The sequence below is a fragment of the Mytilus californianus genome, unplaced genomic scaffold, assembly GCF_021869535.1.
Source record: "Mytilus californianus isolate M0D057914Y unplaced genomic scaffold, xbMytCali1.0.p SCAF_4, whole genome shotgun sequence".
NCBI classification, from domain to species: domain Eukaryota; kingdom Metazoa; phylum Mollusca; class Bivalvia; order Mytilida; family Mytilidae; genus Mytilus; species Mytilus californianus.
Window position 1 is genome coordinate 80,975,442 of NW_026262690.1, and position 24,568 is coordinate 81,000,009.

The 24,568-nt window shown below is 31.3% G+C and overlaps 1 protein-coding gene across 1 annotated transcript; it reads left to right on the plus strand.

The window, feature by feature from the left end:
* Positions 1 to 51: 51 nt before the first annotated feature.
* Positions 52 to 21,905, plus strand: LOC127738658 (serine/threonine-protein kinase VRK1-like). The gene is made up of 13 exons (XM_052249981.1): positions 52 to 179; positions 2,227 to 2,257; positions 3,704 to 3,844; positions 4,809 to 4,855; positions 8,314 to 8,383; positions 11,294 to 11,490; positions 11,888 to 11,992; positions 12,559 to 12,691; positions 13,214 to 13,334; positions 15,445 to 15,503; positions 16,157 to 16,311; positions 18,121 to 18,445; positions 19,663 to 21,905. Exons 2-13 carry the CDS (start codon positions 2,230 to 2,232, stop codon positions 19,767 to 19,769), a joined length of 1,488 nt encoding a protein of 495 aa, XP_052105941.1. The 5' UTR covers positions 52 to 179; positions 2,227 to 2,229; the 3' UTR covers positions 19,770 to 21,905.
* The last annotated feature ends 2,663 nt before the right edge of the window (positions 21,906 to 24,568 follow it).

The window sequence follows — 24,568 nt, forward strand, 5'->3', positions numbered from 1 at the left end:
TCATCTGTATTTCTTTTAGCCAATCAAATAACCTGATTCGTTTTTGTCTTTGGCGGACTATTTGATATTTCTACTTTCTTTTCGAAGAGAGGACTAGATTACCAGAAATGCTGGAAGCTTAGCGCTTTACTGAAATCTATGAACATAATACTGTATTACTCAACAATCAAACACATCAGGTGATTTATTAGTCTAATGAGGAAGAGCCAATAAATATGTATTTTCCTGTTTGTACAAAATTTTAAGTCAAAATGAAGGAATGAAAAATTTATATAATGTCATAATTTAATGATTATATTTATCACTAAATTATTTTTTGACATACATGTATATATGATCATCTACCAAAGATAAAAAAAAAATGAGGATGTGATTATAAACTACAAGTCATCATACAGCCTTCAACAGTTAGCAAACACTTTACCGTTTAGTAATACACCTTATCACAATTCCCGCTTGACCCGAGAATCTGTCCCGCTTGCACTTTTGACGTCCTACAACAATTACTTTTCCATTGTGGCGTCAGATATTTTCTATTATGACGTCAAAATTTTACGGGAACTTTTGTGATGTCCAGTAATGGCGGACAAATAGCGATAAGGTGTATAAAGTAAGCTATACTGGTCGACGACCAGTTACAGTCACCTTCTGTTTTATTCAATAACAGCTGCTTTGCATAGAAACAACATTCTGGTGATATCTTCAGACAAATAATTTTACTTCATTTGTAAAAACTCAGTTATGATGGATCTGATTAAGATAGGAAAATGACGAATTTTCTGTAAATTGAACATGTGGGTACATGACGTCATCGCTGTATGATGTCCTCAAATTTGGAAAATTTACTGTTTTAAGACAAACCAATATCTCACCTGGCTTTATAGTATACACTTTCTTTCAAAAGAATTAAAAAGAATTATAAATTTCAAAATTAAAGTCTATACATCTCTTCAATACAGCGTAAGTCGTTGATTTCAACGTGTCAAGTGACAAAAAGTTCACATTCTGAACAGGAAGAGGACCTTCTAAATTTTCCAAATTAATGGTCGGAATGGAAATGTGTCTGGTTCAATTGAAATACCTTTTTCTCTTCTTGGTACATGAAAGCAAAATACATAAATTAATGTCCCGATTAAATGTAAATTCTGTCATTTAATGACACAATTTAAAAGTGACGGTAACTGGTCATCGTACCCATAGAATTTCCTGCTAAAATCAGCATGGTAGTAAGCCGTTGTATCGTTGTTTGTAAGAGGAAATATAGTTGGAGTCTTTGGTGTTAAACCTAACTTTTGGAAACCCTTTTTATCTTAAAAGAGTATTTCCCCAGAAGAGGAGAGTTCCTTTAAAAAATATTTCAGAATTTCTGACGGTAACTGGTTCTCGAACAGTACAAGACTGCTGGACGACAAAATGTGAAACAAGACACCTTACATACCTGTCAACCTCTGAAAACCTTCAAAGAGGGAGACCTCCCCCTCAACTATGACAGCTGAGGGGGAGATTTTGTGCGAACGACATTTTCAAGTTAAATATATGACCTGTTTACGTATTCATCTACGAGACACCAATAACAGTTAATACATTTACTTTATTTCTTCAATTCATGGTTAAAATCTATACAAGGTGGGGTTTTTTTTAAGCCTTTTTCAATACCTCAGAGTCTCATAACTCATAACATTCCATATTTTGATTTTGTTGTGAGTCTCGCACTAAGCATGCTTTCAAACATCGTACAGACCACCAGAAGAAATCGAAAAGTTGATTGAATATGATTATTTTTGTTGTTTGAGCGGAGACTCCCGCTCAAAACGGGAGGGTTGGCAGATATGCACCTTATCACTGTTTTTGGAAATTTCTGCCACAGTATTTTCTTCCTTAAAAAAATGTCCTTGATAGTGTGAAAAAATTTATGGACCCTTGCTTTAAACTTTTTGGAAATCTGCCATATACTCCTGATCCAGGATTTTGCAACACTTGAACTAATGAGGTGATACAACAATAACTTTTCTATTCCTTTGTGTATTTTCTCCTTTCTTGGCGAGAACACTAATATTTATAGTTTATTATTTGACAATCATTCAATCACAAGGTAGTATGATCTTTGACAGTTTCTGGTTGTAAGAAAAGTCTAATGCAGTACCATTGAAACACAATAAAACTTAACATTTAAATTTAGTATGAATTTAAATGTAATTCACTATAATTATTTTTTTTATCTTTCAGATAATGCCACCAAAGGCAAAGGCAGGCTCTGGTACGTGTAATTGGACACTTTAATAAAATCACAAGGATAAATAAAAGTGTAAACATTAAGACATCAAGAGAACCATAGCCCAGATAAATATATAATTGAAAATATTAACAAGTTTAAATTGAAAACAACGTTCAAACCTATGATTGCGTTGGATAAAACCGCAATTTTTATACATGTGCATGCAAAACAAATTTCTTGGTAGAGGGGTCTAAATACAGCACAAACAACATTTTCCAAAAGACCAAAAAAGTGAAAAAGTATATTTTAACAAAACGCATTTGACTAGCAGGTTGAACAACAGATGTTCTTAAACCCTGCTGACTGCCAATATTGAAAATATTAATATACTACAAACTTATATATATATATATATATATATATATATATATATATATATATATATATAAAGAATTGCTATACGGAGTACAAAATTAAATATCTGCCAAAAAGGGACATAACTCTCTCAAATTGAAGACATTTATGTTCCAATTCGATACTATTTAAAACTAATAGGCAACATTTCAAGTTGGCAACAATTCAGTCATGACTCATCATAAATAAAAGCTTATGAATTTCATTGGCTGCCCTTGTCTCTAACAGTTGTCGGCAGTTTCAAAACATTTGCACCAAGATCCCCTTTTTTCAGACATGTATACTTTTTGTTATGACTTAATTTGAAATAAGTTCATGCATATTAGATCAATGAAAAATGAAGCTATTTGAAAATAAGATTTCTGTGTTGATTTATAATATGATAATCAATTTCAAAAGTGCTCCCTACTTTAATAGCAAACATACCAAAACTTTGAATCATGTTTATTGACATTGTTTATACAGCCATTAGCAACTACTGCTGACATATAAATTATGTAAAGAAATGGAAGCAATGATGTTATTGCTTATTGTCAGCTGTACACATGAGTAAGCTATTGATTCATTTTGCAAATGTTTCAATTGCTGTATGATATTTTTTTTATACAAGTGAGAAATGTTGCCAGACAAAAATCTGTCAACAGCTGAAATATGTAATTGCAATTGGCAAAATTGGGGAAGCCCAGTAGTTTTAGAAAAATCCAGTTCATTTTGTAAATTTAAATAGGTATATACAAATTTCCTAATATGATATCGAGAACCCAATTTCATAAAGTCAACTATATGCTGCATATAAATTTGAAAGTTTACCCTCAGGCATTCAAATTATAGCCCTTTTAGTTACTTAAGTGTTTATATTTAGTTTTGACCTAATAACAACAACAAGTGTAACACACATTTGAAAAGAATGATATTTTATGTATGAACATAAGTTTTATGACATCAGGTACTGTTGAAATGCTGTACAAGTATTATGTCACCGTTTGCTACAATATAGTACATTGAAAGCCGGAGTTTTCTGTCAAGGTCCATGTTTAAATAAGTATGTCTTGTGTAGCAATGTTTTTTTTATAGCTCAAAAGAAATCCAGAGCTCCTAAAGCACATAAATTACCAGACCCATTTCCAAAAGGAGAATTACTAAAGGATTATGGGAAAAAACACTGGCGCCTTGGAGAAGTCATTGGTCAGGGAGGATTTGGACTTATATATTTAGGTAATTAAATGAACTTTACATTACTGTTTGCTGAATTTTTTTGTTGGGATCATTTTTAGTCCACTATTGTAATGAAACCTCTTTGGCAAAAATAAATTATGATGTCAATTGCTCTTTCATTAAAGCATAGAAACAAGTTTGGCATGGTTTACTACATAACTGTGTTTTGGCATGATTATAATCCATACTTACCATGCTTACTATGAAAATTGAAGAATTCCTCTTTGGTAAGCAACCTCACTATAGTTTAAGTTAATGCAATATAATCACTGAAATATTGATATAAAATGGAGTATTTATTATACCCCGCTTCAAAAAAATTATGCCCCCGCTTTAGAAAAGTGGGGGTATACTGTTTTACCTGTCTGTCTGTCCGTCCGTCCGTCCCATGAATATTTTTAGTCGCATATTTCTCAGGAACTACATTATAAGGATTTCTGAAATTTGGTTTCAGGGTTTATATGAGTCAGCTATATTGTGTGATGCGTTTTCAGATTCATCACTCAACAACTTCCTGTTTACCGAACACTTGCATCATTTTACACATGACATCCAAGTTGAAAATTTTCGTCACATTTTTCTCAGGAACTACATTACAAGGATATCTGAAATTTGGTTTTAGGGTTTATATGAGTCAGCTATACCGTGTGATGCGTTTTCAGATTCATCACTCAACAACTTCCTGTTTACTGAACACTTACATATTTTTACACTATTAAAATTATCCAGTTGCGGCGGGGGTATCATCAGTGAGCAGTAGCTCGTAGTTTCACTTGTTTTATCTTTTTTAAATGTTCTTATTAAAATTGTCAGTACTTGCTCATCAGGCAATGGTTAATCTAAAATCTGGTGTCTGTCTTTTTACAAACAGATTTGGGAGTAAGTGTGTTTATGCTGTGTAGACTGTCTGTTCTTGGTATATTCTATAATAATAAAATGTATTTCAACTTTTTTTTTCTTTCAGCAACTCTTGTAGATTCAGAAAAACAGGATTCTTATGTTGTTAAAATTGTAAGTTTTAATTTAGAAAAAAAATTTTGAAATGTTAAGGTAGAATAGGAAATTCAGAGCGGTCTGACAATATATTGCGGTGTTGTGTCATGTATCTTTTGTAACCTTTAACCTAATTAAACCCTTTGAAATGGGATACAATAACATAATTTTGTCTCTGTTTTATTGGGAGATTTAGCTGAGGTCATGATCTACATCAACAGTCTCATCAGCCAGAATACAGGCTCTACACAAAAATGCTCCTCATATTAAAGTTATTTGAATCTGGAATAATTTTGAATTCTGGAAAATTGATACAAAATGTCTGATGAAAACTAACCAAACTAAAGAGGATTAGCCATGCACCCATGGCTAAGGTTCATTTTATTTTCACTTATTTCAGTATGAACTAAATACCCCCCCCTCTTTTTAACATTCCTAAATTGGGTTGGTTTTCATCATACATTTCTTATCAATTTTCCAGAATTCAAAATTATTCTAGATTCAAATAATTTCTTGTTAAAAGAATTTTGTTTTCTACGATTATTTTTTTCAAACGAATTATACAGTAACTTTTATAACCTCACAAATATAAGGATTGATTGTGAAAGCATAATTTCGCAAATTAAAAGAAATGGTATATCACGCCCAGCTTTTAAAGTTATATTGTTTATAGAGCTGACAAGTTTAGGAATTGTCATTCAGACATTTCATTTGCTTGATAGTCTTATTGCTGAAGATAATGATTTGATTGTTTCTTTTCAATTATTGTCTCTGGTATTTATTTGGACTAATTTAAGAAAATTTTGTTCATTTATATGAATTTAATTTTTTGGTTTTGGTTTTTGTTTTGAATATCTGTACAAATTTTTCTTCAGACTTCATGCAAATTGCAATTGTCTGCTCTTTATATGACATGTCTACAGGTATTGAACTGATTTTTGATATGTTTTGTATAATGAAGAGCAACTGACCAAATATAAATGTTCTTGTTGATCTTCATTTGACAGATTATGGCTTTTCTTAACTAAAAATGTACATACCAAAAGTTGTTATCCCTTTATTTCTTTCTACATTTTTGTAACTGCATTAAAGGTCTTATATAAGGTAGCTCTCTTGCATGTTCTAGTGTAGGAGATAGAGAGTTCAAATCTTGGCAGCATCAAACATAAAAAATGCTTGTTTCTTTGCCAAGAAAGCAGCATTTTGGTGTAAGATTCAAAATCATATGTTTGAGTAGAGGGACATGTCTGCCTTATACTTTTATCTTGTTAGTTTGCAAATTAAAAATCCAGCTTAGCTTATCAATGCAGTACAAAGGAAAGTATCTTTATATCACAATAAAGTTGTCATCTTGACATTGCCCAAAAATGCATGTTGTCCTAGCAGCTGGCAATTTAGAAGCCATTTGTTATACTTGATAGACTAAACACTGCTTTGTTATAATAGCACTTGAATTAAGAAAATATCATGACAAATGTTGTTGTCAACACTTTTTTTGCTAGCTTGGAGATAATGAGCTTAGTTAGGGCACTGCTGGTCAAAAAGTTGGTTTAAAGTAGTCACCCTGTGAATATGTTAAAAAATCGTTTCACTCTAACTTTGAAACCCCTTATTTATGAGTTTTGAAATGAAATTTTACATGATTATTAACTACTAGAAGGTGTGCCATGTACAAGAGGGAAAATGTCCATTGAAAGTCATGTCTTGTGGTCAAAATCAAAGATCAACTAGTCACCCCTGTGCATATGGACAAAATTTGTTTCTGTTTTCTTAACTTTGAAACCCCTTTGAGTTTGGTAATGAAAACTATTACAATTATTCACCACCACTAAAAGGTTTGTCACATAAGAAAAAAATCATGTAGTGAAAGTCATAGTTAAAAACATACTTTGAGAGTTGTCTCATTGGCAATTATACCACATCTTCTTATTTTTGTCGAGCCTTCGACTTTAGTCGAAAAAGCGAGACATAGCGATCCTACATTCCGTCGTCGTCGGCGGCGTCCACAAATATTCACTCTGTGGTTAAAGTTTTTGAAATTTTAATAACTTTCTTAAACTATCCTGGATTTCTACCAAACTTGGACAGAAGCTTGTTTATGATCATAAGATAGTATCCAGAAGTAAATTTTGTAAAAATAAAATTCCATTTTTTCCGTATTTTACTTATAAATGGACTTAGTTTTTCTGCCGGGAAATATTACATTCACTCTGTGGTTAAAGTTTTTAAAATTTTAATAACTTTCTTAAACTATCCTGGGTTTCTACCAAACTTGGATAGAAGCTGGTTTATGACCATAAGATAGTATCCAGAAGTAAATTTTGTAAAAAAAAAAATCCATTTTTTCCTTATTTTACTTTTAAATGGACTTAGATTTTCTGCCAGGAAACAACACATTCACTCTGTGGTTAAAGTTTTTAAAATTTTAATAACTTTCTTATACTATTTTGGATTTGTACCAAACTTGGACAGAAGCTTGTTTATGATCAAAAGCTAGAATCTAGAAGTAAATTTTGTAAAAATAAAATTCCATTTTTTCCGTATTTTACTTTTAAATGGACTTAGATTTTCTGCCAGGAAACAACACATTCACTCTGTGGTTAAAGTTTTTAAAATTTTAATAACTTTCTTATACTATTTTGGATTTGTACCAAACTTGGACAGAAGCTTGTTTATGATCTAATGCTAGTATCTAGAAGGAAATTTTGTTTTCTTCCAGTTAACATTACATTCAGTCTGCAGTTAAAGTTTTTAAACATTTATTAGATTCATAAACTATCCTGGATTTTTACCAAACTTGGACAGAAGCTTCTTACAATCAAAAGATAGTATCAAGAGGAATATTTTTATTGATTTACTTCCTCATTTTTGTTGAGCCTGCGATTAACAGAAAAAGTAGGCGAGACACTGGGTTCCGCGGAACCCTTACGAATTTTTATATTTAACTTAATCATCCCTATGCATATGTATAAATAATAGTAGTTTCTTCTTTCTTACTTAAAAACCCTTGGGGATGAATAATTAGTGCTAATAAAAAAACATTTAAAATTGCCATGCATGAGTATGAGTTATGTTTGATTAGAAGAACCCTGATTACTTTTAATTTGCATCACAATCTGCTTGTTTACTTGAGCAGGGGCCATCCTTCATGGCTCCCATCACCAGCCTCTGAAGTGTACATGTAGTTGTATTTATAATCAGATGTTACAGATTGTTATGAATAAAAGGCAATGTGGGGTATACACCAATGAGACATCAACTCAACAACTAACTTAAAGATGTCTATGAATATTGAGCATGCTGCCTTTTTTAAGTATTGCATTTTTTTCAGTCTGGGCTTTTGTGTAAAACTGATATCTGCAGATGTAATATTTTGATGAATTGCAATAATAACTCAGATAAATCATTAAAATGGAAATACTCTTAAATATTGGTCACATATTTAGCCATGATTTAAAGATTATTTGATGTTTCAGGAACCAATAGCTAATGGACCATTGTTCTGTGAACTCCATGTGTATCAGAGAGTAGCTAAACCAGAAATGGGTGAGTACAGAAGTATATACGATGGTCAAGCAACCTCAAGAAAAGTAAGAAGATAAAATGGAAGGGATTGTGTGGATATAGATCATTTGTTTTTTAAAGGACAAACAACATAAAGACCAATAGAAAACATAGTAAAAGAAAGAAAGTATTCCTCTAGATCAAGCCTTGCAAACCCAACAAAAAGGTCATCTTGTCACGAGGAGTGCATTATGGTCAAAATGATTTACATAACATTTAAGTTTTTGACTTAAAAGCAGAAATATAAACTAGAGGCTCTTAAGAGCCTGTGTCGATCACCTGTATCTACTGTGGTTTTGGAAATCATGTAAAATAAGGTTAAAATCATATAGATTCCCTAATAATGATTGAGGCCAAGTTTGGTTTAATTTGGCCCAGTAGTTAAATTAAAAGCAGAAGATTTTTGAAAAGATTTACAAAAATTACCAATAAATTGCAGAAAATAACTTTAAGGGGCAATAACTCCAATAAGATGTCAATTGCCAATTGGCCATGTTAACTTATTTGTAGATCTTTCTTTGCTTGATATTTTTGCTGTTTACAGTATATCTCAATCTATAATGATATTCAAGATAATTAACAAAAAATAAAAAAATTCCTTTCCTTCGCTTCAAAATTTATTTCAACCAGGGCCTGTATAATGCTGAAAATGCCTTTAAATGTTTTTATGGAACACCCTTCAAAAAAAATATGGGCAAGGGTTCCCCTGACTAACCCGCCGGGTCTGGGGGAGCATTCACCCAATATAAGTATGCTGAAAGAAAAGATATAATAATGGTTTATAGAAAAAGTAACACTGAATAATTCTGAAAATGGAACATATCAAGGAGAAATTATTAGCAACACCCCCCCTCCCCCCTGAAAAAATTGCACCCCCCTGGAAAAAAAATCAAGTCATCCCATTGTAGTCTTACAATAGTTACTGAAGACCCCTTATCATTATTTAAATTAGTTTTTAAGTTGTGACCATTTGAAATTGTTTTTTTACATTTTTCCCATAGACTTCTATAGTAAACCCCTATGTTCTATTTTTACCAATGGGGTCCATCTTGGTTGTAGGGCATGGTCATCGGACACATTTTTCAATCAAAATACTCTAATAATAATTGTGGCTAAATTTAATTCCATTTTGCCAAGTAGATTAAGAGAAGATTTTTGTAAAAGATTAAAAAAATTTACGAAAAATTGTGAAAATTGACTTTAAAGGGCAATAACCCCTTAAGGGGACAATTGATAATTTTGGTCATGTTGACCTGATGAACATTTCATCTCTGTTAGATTTGCTCTAAATGCTTTAGTTTCAGAGATATAAGCCAAAAACTGCATTTTACCTCTATGTTCAATTTTTAGCCATGGCGGCCATCTTGGTAGGTTGGCGAGGTCATCGGATACATTTTCAAAACTAGATACCTTAAGGATGACTTAGGCCAGGTATGGTTCAACTTGGCTCAGTCATTTCAGGAGAAAATGTTTGTAAAAGATTACAAAAATTTACAAAAAATTGTGAAAAATTGACTTTAAAGGGCATTACTCCTTTAGGGGTCAATTGACAATTTTGGTCATGGTGACTTATTTGTAGATCTTACTTTACTGAACATTTTTGCTGTTTACAGTTTATCTCTATCTATTATAAATGAAATTCACGATAATAACCAAAAACTGCAAAATTTCCTTAAAATTACTAATTCAGGGGCAGCAACCCAACAACAGGTTCTCTGAATTGTCTGAAAATTTCAGGGCAGATAGATTTTGACCTGATGAACATTTTTATCCCATTGTCGGATTTGCTCTAAATGCTTTAGTTTCAGAGATATAAGCCAAAAACTGCTATTTACCCCTATGTTCAATTTTTAGCCATAGCGGCCATCTTGGTCATCGGATACATTGTAAACTAGATACCCTAAGGATGATTTAGGCCAAGTTTGGTTTAATTTGGCCCAGTGGTTTCAGAGGAGAAGATTTTTGTAAAAGTTAGCGACGACGGACGCCAAGTGATGAGAAAAGCTCACTTGACCCTTTGGGTCAGGTGAGCTAAAAAGGTGTGAAACAAAACAGCAATTCTGCAGAAATCCGATTCAATTCCTAGCTGATAGCTAGTTTTTATCATGACCAAAGCTATCAATTATTAATTATTGTTCAATATTTAAATTTACAATTTTTAAATTGACTTAATCATCAGAAAATCTTGAGAATTAAAGATTTATCTTTCATACAGTTGTACATGTATTAGAATTTATCTTGTAACAGCTGTACATGCATTGAAGTTATTTTATGAGAATAGTACATTACCATAAAGATGTTCCAAATATAAATTGCAACATAAAGTTTGTTTTATTAATATAAGCATTATAAATTGATATTACATTTGATTAGAATGTAACTTACTACCATTTTTGGGAATTCACATGTAAATAAATACAGTAATTCACATGTAAATTATTTCATTTTGAATATATTATATCGTAAACAAAATATCATTACAGATGTAACAAAAGCTTATTCATTCAAATATTGATTTTTTAAAACATCCCAACAAAAAAATCCTGTAAAAAAACAAATTTGATAAGATTATATTGAACCATACTCTGGAAAAATAAGGATATTGTGTATCAATTCATGACACAAAATCACTATAAGCACACAAAAAACAAAAGCAAAGGAACAGTGCTTTTATTGCTGGTCTTCATTTTAAAGTCACATTGAGGCCTAAAAGTATCCTAAAGTTGGGATGTTTCCTCCCAATCAAGAGCATAACTTACGGACTATACAATTAAGGTTAAGTTGAAATTAACCTTTTACTAATGGTCCCTAAAAATTACCTAATTTCAAATGATTTTACTATAAGAATAACAAATAGAACTGTACAGTTGTAAATATCTTATAATATTTCAGTTGATGAATGGTGCAAAGCTAAAAAGATGAAATACTTAGGAGTACCAAAGTATATCAGCAGTGGAACACATACACGGGGGAAAGAGACATTTAGGTTTATGGTTATGGAAAGATTTGGTTCAGACATACAAAAAATATTTGAAAAGGCTGGGAAATCATTTTCCAGGCATACTGTGTGTGCATTGGCTCTTAGATTGGTAAATGAATTTATTTATTTTGTTCTTTAAAGAATTTAATCACAACTAGCTTTTACTTTAAGAAATTTAATTCTCGACACATGGTGTAGATATTTGTCTATCAAAGACTATGTTGATTTCTAGAATTCTTGTGTATGTTGGTTTAGTATATTTGTTTGATTTAAAATGTAAACCCCCTTTTCTCTTTTCATTTATATTAAGCCGCAAATACATGTATTATAACAAAATTCAGGAAAAGAAGTGAAAGGATGGAAATACCTGGCCAAGGAAAATAGTAGAATTATGGGGAAATATGCTGTCCTGCTAAAACTAATTATATATAAAGTAATGAGTATCTTTTATTGGCTATTTAATTGCATTAAGAATTATATTTCTATTGTGTCTTGTTTGATTTCAGTTAGACACACTAGAATATTTACATCATAAAGGTTATGCTCATGCTGATATCAAAGCTTCTAATTTACTGACTGGCTTTAGTCATGGAAAAGAACAACCAAACCAGGTAAATATAGTGTAAGCTAAAATTCTGTCATAAAACAGTTATAGAATTGAATTGAAGGTTTGAACTTGGTGCATACACTAATTTAAAAACGTAAGAAAAAATAAAATAAAAACCAAAACTTGCTGATGATAAGATTTAAATGTATTGTGTTTTGAATGTTTGCTGACAGCAAATACATATTTATTTTACCTTAGAACTTTTCCATCAAAATGAATGGGTAAGATAGGAAGAAAAGTTTTATCATAAAACATTGGTCATGGGTTATTTATGGTTCTATGTCCATTTGATGTATGCAAAATGACATAACTTGCTAAACGAATATAAGTAGTGGGGAGATTTTAGAAGTCCCTCACATCTCATTTAATAGAATTAAAATTATCAAATAGCTGACAAACAAGTGGGTAAATTTGAAATATTTTGCTTGTTAAATCTCAATTACACGAATTCAGGTAAAAATTTAACATTTATTATTTAATAAAGCTTTTAGAAATTTTTATTCATAAATTTTTCAACATGTTTATAGAATGAACATAAAGATTTATTCATTTTTAACTTATTTTGACCAGGTATATCTAGTAGATTTTGGATTAGCATATAAGTTTTACTGTGACGGTGCTCACAAAGAATATAAAGAGGATCCTAAACGATGCCATGATGGCACTGTAGAATTTACAAGTACAGATGCTCATAAAGGAGTAGGTCAGTATCATTTATTAGGGTAGCTATAACTACTTTATTATAACGGTAGTTCAGGCAATTGTTCTGCAATGGAATATAAGTCTTCACATGTACAGTTACTAAATATTATCTGTCAGCTTAAAAATAAACTGATGAGACAGCAACCCATCTACACAAAAACATTATACATTGCTGGGTCAACATATGGTCTTAAAAAAAAACAGGTGTCCATACAAATGTCAAGCTTAAAATTGTCTAAAATATTTTTATTTTTGATAAATAATATGAGTATGGAATTTTTCGTCAATGTCACATGCAACTTTGATAAATTGTTTGATATTTTTGATACATTTGATATTAATAATTCAATATAGCATCTCCTTTCAAGTAGACTATTGTTATGACATTTAGCTTGATATTTTATACAATGTTTTCCCAGCATAGCTGATACAACACATATTTATATTAGCTTAGTAGTTTTAGATAAGATTTAATGATGAAGGAATGATTTAATGCCAACACTTTATTGTTTATTTCTGTTAGCTGCATCCAGAAGAGGTGATATGGAGATCTTAGGATTCTGTTTGTTACAATGGCTGTGTTCACGGCTTCCGTGGGAAAATAATTTAGAAAATAAAGATTATGTAAGAGATTCCAAAATAAGGTATACTTTATTATATTGAGAAGATATAGATTAATGTTTGGATACAGGGGTGATGATTACTTTACAATAATCACTGTTTGTCAGGATATAAGAGTTAAGAATAGAAAGGTTTTAAATTTACACAGGGTTTCATTTCCATGTTTCACTTTAAATACTGTTGATTATAACATTCAAGCAACAATCTAACTTACTTTTTAAGTCATACAAAATTTGTCCCTTATATGGCTTGTTTTAAAAATTAAGGTTTATTCATGGTACAAAACATCATAATTGATCTTTTCGTGTCTCAGCAAATTTTACTGTCATGCTATTATGTTTGCATTTATATATTTTATACAATCTTTTGACATCGTAATTTAAAATCGTGGAATGATTATCAAGTGCAAATGGTATACTTTGATTCTCAGATCTTTAATCTTAAACTTCTGTATGACGATGTTTCATACTGATATGGTGTGAATTTATGTATGGTTATATTTATTTTTATTAATGCTATCAGAAGTAATGAAAAATATCTTAAGATGCTAGCTACTACAGTACATTCCGGTTATTTGCATAGCCTATTTGTCAGACAAAATTATGCAATAAAGCGGAGTATGCTTATATCCGAAATGCCAACTTACGGAGTCAAATAACATCGATATAACAGATCAGTAAAGGAAATCCCTGAAGAAAGATGAACGTCTATAATCCAATTGCAACATATTGAATGTTGATTTATTCTAATAAAAGTTATATGTCTAGTGTCATACATGTTATTTTATTTTGTATTATTTCAATAAAGATTATAAACACATTTTGTTTTAGTTTATTTGCGTACCGACGTTTCCTTTACAGTTTACCTGGGATACGAAAATAAATTCGTTCTAAAAATAGATTTGTTTCTATGACCCGTATGTACAATGTACATTGTTACGCTTTGATTAAAATAAACTGTTTAACAAAATTACACAGTTTATAATCATTTTAACAATAGATGTGTACTAAACTGCCTTTGATATACAATATTTACAGCTTGCAGAATGAAGTAACAATGTTTATTTAACTTCGTTAGTTTCGTATATGCAAAGCAGTAATGGGGCCCTGTACGGGTTATTTGCTGGACACGAGTATTGAAAGTGAGAAAATATAATAATTAGAAGTAAATACTCTTTTCAAAATAAATCAAAATTAAATGATTCATGTAGAAAATTCTTTAACCATATATAAATGCCCTGTAATATTTAACATAAATGCAGATCACCCCAAGCCCAATTACGAGAGTTCACATTGGATAATGATCGATAATTAGCAGGAGTTATTGTTTTTGAATTTCACCCCAAATGTAATCTATGGACAATGTTTGAAATCCAATCAATTATTTACACCTTTTAAGATAGAATGGTCAGTGTTTTTACAACAATTACCTGTTTGACATTTTTATGACCTTGAGGCTTAAAATAGAACATGGGAAACTTTACCTGTGTAGATATCGAGGTTTATTTTTAAATCAAATTCAATCATATAAACACGAAAGAAACTGTTTTAAAACTTTATTTTAATAACACAAAAGTAAATATGAAATAATAATGAAAATAATGATGCATTCAAGAAAAATATACTCACCAACTTGCCGTTTCCGGTCAAAAATTTCGACAGATTTAACCAAGCATATCTAGATGGCGATAATTTTCTATGCAATAAACCGAAAGGCCACTTGTAGAGCTATGCATATAACCGGACAATTTAACATTAGTTGAATGGGAAATGGTTTTGTGCAGGAGAAAACTATGCAATTAACCGAATTATGCTATTAAGCGGTATGCAATTAAGTGGAGTCGACTGTATACTATACAGAAAAAAACTGACTGTACAGATTTACATTATTTTAATTTTTTGTTAGTAACATAAGGTAGGCTTTATTTTGTTACGATTATTTCTAGTTAATCCCTAACGTTTTTTTTTTTTCAAATTCCAACAGTATATTGAAGTTGTTCTTATTATATAGATGGGACAGTTGCAATAAAAGTTGCAGAGAAAAATTAATTTTCCATTAAAAAAATTATATTATGTTTGAGCTGATATCATTATAGCATACACATTGTTTGTATTTTTGCATCATTTTTTTCAGATATATGAAAGATATACCAGGTTTATTAAAGGCATGTTTTCCTTCTGGTTCCTATCCAGGTAATATAGTAATAATAAAGGCTATTTAAATTAAATTCCTGTCAGAAAGAGGAAATTAAATCTGATGTCTTGTGAAGATTGGGTGTCCATGCTCTTTGCACCTTAAAGAATAATTGCAACAACTGACTCAGAGTTCTTTATGTGGCCTATGGCAATGCTAAATTTCTGGCCCTATCCAAAATACCCTTATTTTCTAGTGGCAGCCTAAGTTTTTTCCTTTCTTCTCAGTCCACTTACCCTTTAGAACTTACCTATTGTATTGCTAACATGTTCTATTCCTGAATGTTAAAGAAATATTTGCCACTGGATTTAAGCAACAATCAATCAATTAGAATTTAACAGATTTCAAACAACTTTGGTAGGCTCCACCAAAAGTTAAGAAAGCCCAAAGTATAAAATGTTTTAGAAATATAAACCAGAAAGGCCTTGACAGAACAGCCAATAAGGTTAACATTGCCTGAGAGAGTAACACAGTCAATAATTTCATGAACTGGAAATTTACAGACAGATGTTAATATACATCAAGAAATGTCCATATTTCATGAAGAGGATTGACCATTCTTTACTTGTTTACTTAACATACACAAAGTTGAAGTTAAATCTAAAAAAATAAATATGTGTATGAAATTAAATATAATAATTTTTTTTTACAGATGAAATATCTAAATACTTAACATATGTATCAAAACTGAAATATGATGATGTTCCAGACTACAATAAACTCAGAAGTATATTTCGTGGAGGACTTTCTGGGAAAGATGAATGGAAAATAGATTTACCACTCAGTGTAGCAAGCTCATCAAAGAAGGTTTGTTAATTAACCATTAAGTTTCTAAGCTGGTTCAAGCAAATTTGAATTTACATTATCTATTTTTGTCATGACTTTTCATACCCCTGCTCGGAAATAGTTGGTATACTGGTTTCCCTCCTCCTGTTTTTTTGTTTATAACATATTATTGTTGCATTTTCTTAGAAGCTTAAAAAGTCATAGCTTCTTCATATATAGTACATTTGTACAAAGCCTTTTCTGGTTTTGCCCATTTCTGATACATTTTCAGTTTCTTCATCATTCTACTTCCAGTTTGCCATAAACTTAAATCTTTTAAATATCATGCACATTTCCTTGGGGAGGAATGTATTTTTACCATCCCAACAAGGAGTTAATGCAAGATATTAAAAAGAATATAAACACCAATAAGTATAACAACTTATATACATGTACTTGGAATAAGGTTTAAATAAGAACATTTCTGCTCAGGGACACTTTGGGCATGAACAATCCACTTTAATGATTTTTTTTCAATAAATTTCTTTTTTATTTCAGCTTATTACCCCACATTTAATATATGGTTTTCAAATATGAATGCAATATTCAGGTGTTGGCAGTCTAACTTGATTTTGCACCAAAGAATCAAGTGATTTTTTTGTAGTATACCGGTAGATGTTTATATCACATTCTATATTTAAACTTATCAACTTTTTGTAATGTTCTTGTGTTGTGTCCCAGAATTTAGAATTTCCTGACATATAAAATTCAAATATTTATCCAGCAATCGACCATTTAACACTTAACAGATCTGTGTATAGTTTATGTATATAGGCTCATAGTATCCTGCTTCTATTGTCGAGGAACTGTCACATTCACTTTACAGTTCATTTTGGTGTCCTCTTCGTAGTCTGTGGTTAATTAGTAAACAACTCGATTTCTTCACTGATGTCTGGGAATTTTAACAACTTCAATGTTAAATTGCAATACTGTAAATTCAGAAATTATTGTGATTTTTGAAAAATAGACATAAATGCGAGATTAATTATTGCGAAATTCAGGAAACGCTGCATACAGATATATGCATCAGATATCAGAATGCGAGTTCTTATTAATGGGATACCCTCCCAGTCGCATTATTTGCAATAATAAAAACCTCGCAATAATTTCTGAATTTTCAGTATATAACCATTTTTATACAGTGTCAGAAAATATCAAATTTATTTGTAGTGGCTACAAAAAAGTAGTCCTTTTAGTATACTGTTTATCTACAAAGTTCAGTTTGAATTAGTTATTGTGTGGACATCCATTGCTTGTTTACAATATGTGATAACCTGATTTTTTTAATGAATTATTTGAAGTCACATAAACATTTGCTAAAATGACTAAGTTGGTTAAACTTTAGTGGTATGAAAAACTGATGATCAGTCCATATAACATTACTATTTTAACATCAAGCACTATAACATAGGAACATAAAGTCAAGAAAGTAACAATGGTTTTTTACAAAAAAATCAAGAAGCTAAAATTTATTTGTTTTTCTTATTGAAATGATCTTTTATTGGGTCAACATGATCAAATATAGGATAAACGTTGTATAAAAAGGGATTTGTTAATTGCCTTTATCAGTATTTAAAATAATTGTATAGAAATGATAGCAGTGTTAACACAATTTCACTCTACTTTATTTGAGAACACAAGATGAGATGCAGAGACTCTGTACATATTTGATTTGAAAAGGACTTCATTCAGAAATGAATAATTTTACCGTAAAAAATGAAAATAACGCTTTATGAATTTTGTTTAAAGGTTGAATGATCCTTTATATCCTTTAATCTATTTCATTTCCAGACAGCACAGAAAAGAAAGAGTGCAGGAGAACCCTGTTCTCCAGTAGAGAAAAAAGTAAAATCTGCAGCAAGAGTTTCCAAAAAAGAAAAGGAATCTACTCCAAAGCCTAAAGCTGTGAAAAATACTGTGAAAAATATAAAATCGCCTTCTGCTAGCACACCAAGGCAAATAAAATCACCTGTCAATACTCCCAAACAAATAACATCTCCGAAAGTACCTGGAAAACCTGCTTCTAGACATGGAACGCCAAAATTATCACTTGCAGCAAGAAAAAGGTCGAGATCTAGGTCACCAGCAGCAGCTGCAGCATCAAAAGTAAAGAAAGGTGAAAACATTGTCTACAGTTCAAAACATTCAGAAAGTGATGATAAATCATCTTCAAAAAGTAGTTGTATTATTTCATGATTTAGAAATGTTGTTTTGGCTCTGAAGTAAAAATGGTTTCACAGGAAATCTATTACACTCTCATTTGGAAGTACAATATTTCTGGACATCATGAGAAGAATTTAATCATTGTTAGAGAATTACAAACTCATTTAAATACAATTCATACTCTGCATTCAGTGCTGGAGATAATTAGAGAAATCAATTTAAATCTATAAATCTATTGATATAAAAGAATAAAAGAATCAGGAAATTTTAATACAGTTTAACTTATTTGTTTCATTCTGCACAAAATTCTTTGATCTATTTATTGTAGCTACAAAAGTTTTATTTTTACTGAGAGGTGCTCAATTAAGAAAGTACGTGGTAAATTTTTGCAATTTTATTCAAAATGTGAGAACTTATATATACCAAGCAAAAATGTGTTCTGTGTTAATTATTACTGTGAATTTTTCATATGGCGTCATGTTGTTTCTATGATGTTAATGTGCAAGACAACGTTTTGGTGAATTTATATGATATTTGAATTCAACTAAAGCCATTAGAATTGTCTTGTTCATATTGCATTTGCATGCATATATTGTTTTGTATTGTAAGCCAATAGAGAGTAATACTTGATATAACTGTTGCTGGTATCAGTTTGTCTAGTTTCGTTACCGATTGCTTTGTAAAGTTAAATTGTGTAAGTCAAATTAATGATATATGAGTATAACCCAAAGCTGAAAATGCAACACCATTCTGTCATTTCCTGTCTTTTTTTATTTTATTTTTTTTTAAGCTTTTGGTGTTTTTACCTTTAAAATTTGGTCAGGGTTGTTCCATTAAATGTATATGGTACCCAGGGAAAGCACTATATGTTAAATTCTGGCTTTGAGTGTAAATGATATATCCCTTGATTTTCAGACTAAAAGAGGCATACAACCTATAAACAATTCAATACACTCAAGTATATTAGGCAGTTTGATTCTCCTTTTCACTTCACTTTTGTTGTTTTGGATATGATAAAGTTAGGATAGTTGATTTTAGTTTAAATAAAATGATGATGATCCCTTAACACAGATAACACAGATCGTATCTGTGTTTTACTTAGAAAATGAAGTGCTTCAGAAAAAAAAACCTGATATTTGGATGTAATTGACATGCCAATTTTAATTGTAGGTAGTCCCAAAAAGAGTACTAAAAGACGGGTAAAGAGACGAAAAGCTGTTCCTACATCAGATGCTTCTATTCAGACTTCACCAGGATTCTCCTCAGGGTCTGGTTGACTACACAAGGGACCAATTTTAACAGCTTACCACTAATACATGTATATATGTACTCTATATGTGAATTAAAGAAACCTGACATGTCAGTGTATCATTATCTTAATGCTTCTTTGCATTTAAGTCACTCAGTTGGGACCAGTTTTTCAGTGATCAAGCTAGACTTTTGGAGCTTTTCAATTTCAATTTATGTCTCGCCTTTGACGAAAGTCGCGGAAAGCGAGACATAGGGATTGATTTTCCGGCGACGATGCTGGCTTCAACAATTGTTAAGTTTTCGGCTTAAGTTAGTTTGATAGGAACTACTTGTGATAGATCATTGATATTTGATATAAAGTTGCATTACTATCAGTACATATCAGTTTGACTATTTTGAGGCCCTGCCCCCTAGGTCATGGTCCAGTGACTGAATTAATTATCAATGTTAAGTTTTCTGCTTAAGTTAGATTGATAGAAACTACTAACAATAGACAAGGATATTTCTATTAAGTTACAATACTGTCTACATCTCAGTTTGTCGACCATTTTCAGGCCCTGCCCACTAGATCATGGTCCAGCGACTGAATTGATAAGCAATGTTGCTGCTCATTAGATTGTCTTTTTGTGAATTTTGTGCTGACAGGTGAGACATAACTCTGTGTAACGGTTTATTATAAAAAAAATTAGAACATTCCTGTAAAGAAGTTGACTAAAATTTTCAAATTTCTTCAGGTCCTTTAGAGAGAAAGGTGGTCTTATGTTCTGTGACCATTGTTTAGTTGAATCACTGCTAATGTTATATACCGGTAATGTATCTTGTCTTAAGTGAAAACTGGCTATACCAGTAAATATTTCAAATACAATCATAAATGAAAAACATGAAAGTTGGTTTGTATTCTTTCACCTTTGTATTTGTATTTAAGCATGAAGTTAAAAAGGCAATTTTAAAAAAAGATATTTTAGCTCAAATTATCCAATTCTTTGCCTCAATTTAACAATTTTTCCATTTTTCATTATTGAAATCATAACCGAGTACATTGTATAAGAATTGGTCATCTGTCAAAGATAGTTAATTGATCATCTGAGATACTTGTGAGAACATTAAATTAAAGGTATGATTTATATGTGTTGATTCAATTTTCCAGGTTCGTGGAAAACATCAATTGTTCTTGAGTTTTTGAAATTGTGGTTACTGTCTATGTAAGAAATGATGGAAAATATCCCTTTCCTCAGAAATTAATATTTCTTTTTTTTTTATAAAACCATGAAATCAGAAGAAATGAACACTCTATGAGTAAAACTAGTTTTACATTTGGTCACTTACAGTTTTTTACACTATATCCCCATTAGAGTGGGTCTCATTGGGGTCTAAGCGTGACGCGGGATTGCCGATTTTTTGTAGGCGTGAAAGTGAAAGTCAAATTATTGTGCCGTGAAAACGGGAAATGAAGTCTAGCAGGACACAGGAAATTATACAAAAAAATGAGAATTGATTATGCACATAGTGTAAGCGGGATATGGGAATCTGACAAAACAGTAAGCGGGATCCGGGATCAGAACCCCCCAATGAGACCCCCATTAGAAAATTAATATTTTTAGTTTCCTGATATACAAGTATCTCTGATTTTGTTATATGTCAGTTATGAGCTGAGGTACGAAATTATTAGTTTTAAGTTTGTGAAAATAATTTTAACAAGTTTGCATTAATTTAGTATAGAATCTTTTTCTTGTATTAACACCACATTTATTTCACACCCAATATGCATAAAATATCTTGTTTGTAACAAGAGGATATCACAATTACATGTATTGTATCATAAGTCCACATGAAATTAATTTTTCTATTCTTATTCCCATTCCTTCTGAACATTTTTCTTTGATTTCTAAGTTTATTTTATATTTTCAAATATTTCTATCAAATTCCTACCAATTTTGGTTTTAAAAAAAATTAATCTGCCCTCTTCTGAAACTTTTTGTATGGGAATCTAAAATTTGATTTGTGTACCTAAATCTACTGTGTACTGTAATGAATTTTTATTTTGAAACAGAAAATGTTGTTATACATAAACATGTATGCTTGATTTATTTACTTAAAACTGATTGTAAAATAATAACTGGTAATAATTGTTAGATAATATGTGAATAAAGTTATTAAAAGGATGTTTTCATTTTTCAGCAAACTTGTGCAATGACCATGAGAGCAGTTGCATTCTACAAATATATATTTTTTTTTTTGCTTATTTCTTTCAAAAACAGCCAGGCCATCCAGAATCAAACTTGAAAAATATAACAAACAAAAGATCACTTACAAATTGTTCATCTAGTTCTAAATGCAGGCACTTTGGGCAAGGCCCCCCCCCCCTTATTTTTGCTTACGATTTTTTTTTCTGCAGAAAATATAGGAGTAAGAAGGAAACTGTACATGGCAAAAAAATTCAGCATGACAAAATCTACTATTATCGTCATTTGATTCCTTTTAGGAGAGGAGTAATTGTCCTTGAAAGATGATTTTTATCCATTTTTTTTTGGCAAACCTTTAATAGATTGAAAGAAAACTGTAAACAGCAAAAATAATCATCAGGACAGGATCTACAAAAAAGTAAATATGCAAATCAGGAGCCATTAATTCAGTGGTTGTCCTTGGTTGCTGTCTGTTATATCTGTTTTTCGTTTATTATTTTGTCACAAATCAGGCAGCTGTTTTTTTTCGTTTGAATTGTTTCACATTTCTACATGTCGGAGGTATTTATACATGACTTTAGAGTATGGATTATACTCATTGTTGATGGCTATACAGTGACCTATAATTGCTTAAATCCACTTTATTTGGTCTGTATTGGATATTTGTCTCATTGGCAATCATACCACATCTCCTTATTATACCCAACACAATGTTCTGTAGGGTATAATGTTTTTGACCCGTCCGTCCATCCCTCAGTCCTGTTCTTGTCATCTCAACTCCTCTGAAACCACACAACAGAATTTCATGAAACTTTGTAGATAATAAGGACATAATATGGAAATGTGCATATCGACAGGAAATTATGACACAATTTTTGTTCTAGGAGCAATGCCCTTTTGAACTTAGAATTTGGACTAAATAAACTACTGCAAGAGTTTGTCATCGCAACTCCTCTGAAACCACACAACAGAATTTCATGAAACTTTGTATATAGTAAGGACATATTATGTTGATGTGCATATCGACTGGAAATTGTGATTCAATTTTTATTTTAGGAGTTGTGCCCTTTGAACTTGGAATTTTTGCCTAAATATACTACTGCAAGAGTTTGTCATCGCAACTCCTCTGTCACCACTCAACAGAATTTTATGAAACTTTGTAGATAATAAGGACATAATATGTAAATGTGCATATCCACAAGAAATTTTTATCAGTTGACTTTTGTAGGAGCTATGAGTCTTTGAACTAAGGCATCTGGTGAGATTTTGTTTGCCCAGTGACAATGTGGGGGCATTGGGAATGTGAGCGTGCTCAAAGGTTCTTTAATTAAATGGCCAAAATCTTCAGATGACCCTTTTTAGCTCACCGGGGTCCGAAGGGCCCCATGTGAGCTTATGCCATCACTTGCAGTCCATCGTCGTCGTCTGTCGTCGTAAACTATTTCAAAAATCTTCTCCTCTGAAACTACTGGGCCAAATACCTTCAAACTTTAACTAAATGTTCCTTAGGGTATCTAGTTTATAAATTGTATCCGAAGTTTTGATCCATTGACAAACATGGCCGCCATGGCTAAAAATAGAACATAGAGGTCAAATGCAGTTTTTGGCTTATATCTCAAAAACTAAAGCTTTTAGAGCAAATCTGACATGGAGTAAAATTGTTCAATTGGTCAAGATCTATCAGCTCTGAAATTTTCAGACAAATCGAACAACCCATTGTTGGGTTGCTGCTCCCGAATTGGTAGTTTTCACAAAATTTTGCAGTTTTTATTATTTTGAATATTATTATAGATATATGTAAACTGTAAGCAGCAATAATGTTCAGCAAAGTAAGATCTACAAAACAGTTAATATGACCATAATTGTCAATTGACCCCTTAAGGAGTAATTGCCCTTTAAAGACAATTTTACACAATTTGTTCATCAAGTTTGCTAACATTTAAAAATCTTCTCCTCTGAAACTACTTGGCCAATTACCTTCAAACTTTAAATAAATGTTCCTTAGGGTATCTTGTTTATAAATTGTATCCGAAGTTTGTATCCATCGACAAACATGGCCGCCATGGCTAAAAATAGAACATAAGGGTCAAATGCAGTTTTTGGCTTATATCTCAAAAACTAAGTCTTTTAGAGCAAATGTGACATGGGGTAAAATTGTTTAATTGGACAAGATCTATCGGCCCTGAAATTTTCAGACAAATCGAACAACCCATTGTTGGGTTGCTGCTCCCGAATTGGTAGTTTTAACAAAATTTTGCAGTTTTTTGTTATTATTTTGAATATTATTATAGATATATATAAACTGTAAGCAGCAATAATGTTCTACAAAACAGTTAATATGACCATAATTGTCAATTGACCCCTTAAGGAGTTGTTGCCCTTTAAAGACAATTTTACACAATTTGTTCATCAACGTTTGCTAACATTTAGAAATCTTCTCCACTGAAATACAGGTGAGCGATTCAGGCTCTTGAGAGAGACTTGTTAGAAGTTATTGCCTTTGAATGACTTTACCAATTTTGGGGTATACATGTATTGGGGTTTTTATTTTTGCAGAAATGTAATAGATAGAAGATGTAAATAACAAAATGATCAGCAAAACAGATCTACTAATGAGTAGAATAAAAAAATTGCAACCAACA

Coding starts and splice junctions, on each gene's coding strand:
- LOC127738658 (XM_052249981.1), top strand. CDS start 2,230: ATGCCACCAAAGGCAAAGGCAGGCTCTG. Junction 2,258..3,703: donor AAAGGCAAAGGCAGGCTCTG/GTACGTGTAATT, acceptor TTTTTTTTATAG/CTCAAAAGAAATCCAGAGCT. Junction 16,312..18,120: donor TAGCAAGCTCATCAAAGAAG/GTTTGTTAATTA, acceptor TTTCATTTCCAG/ACAGCACAGAAAAGAAAGAG.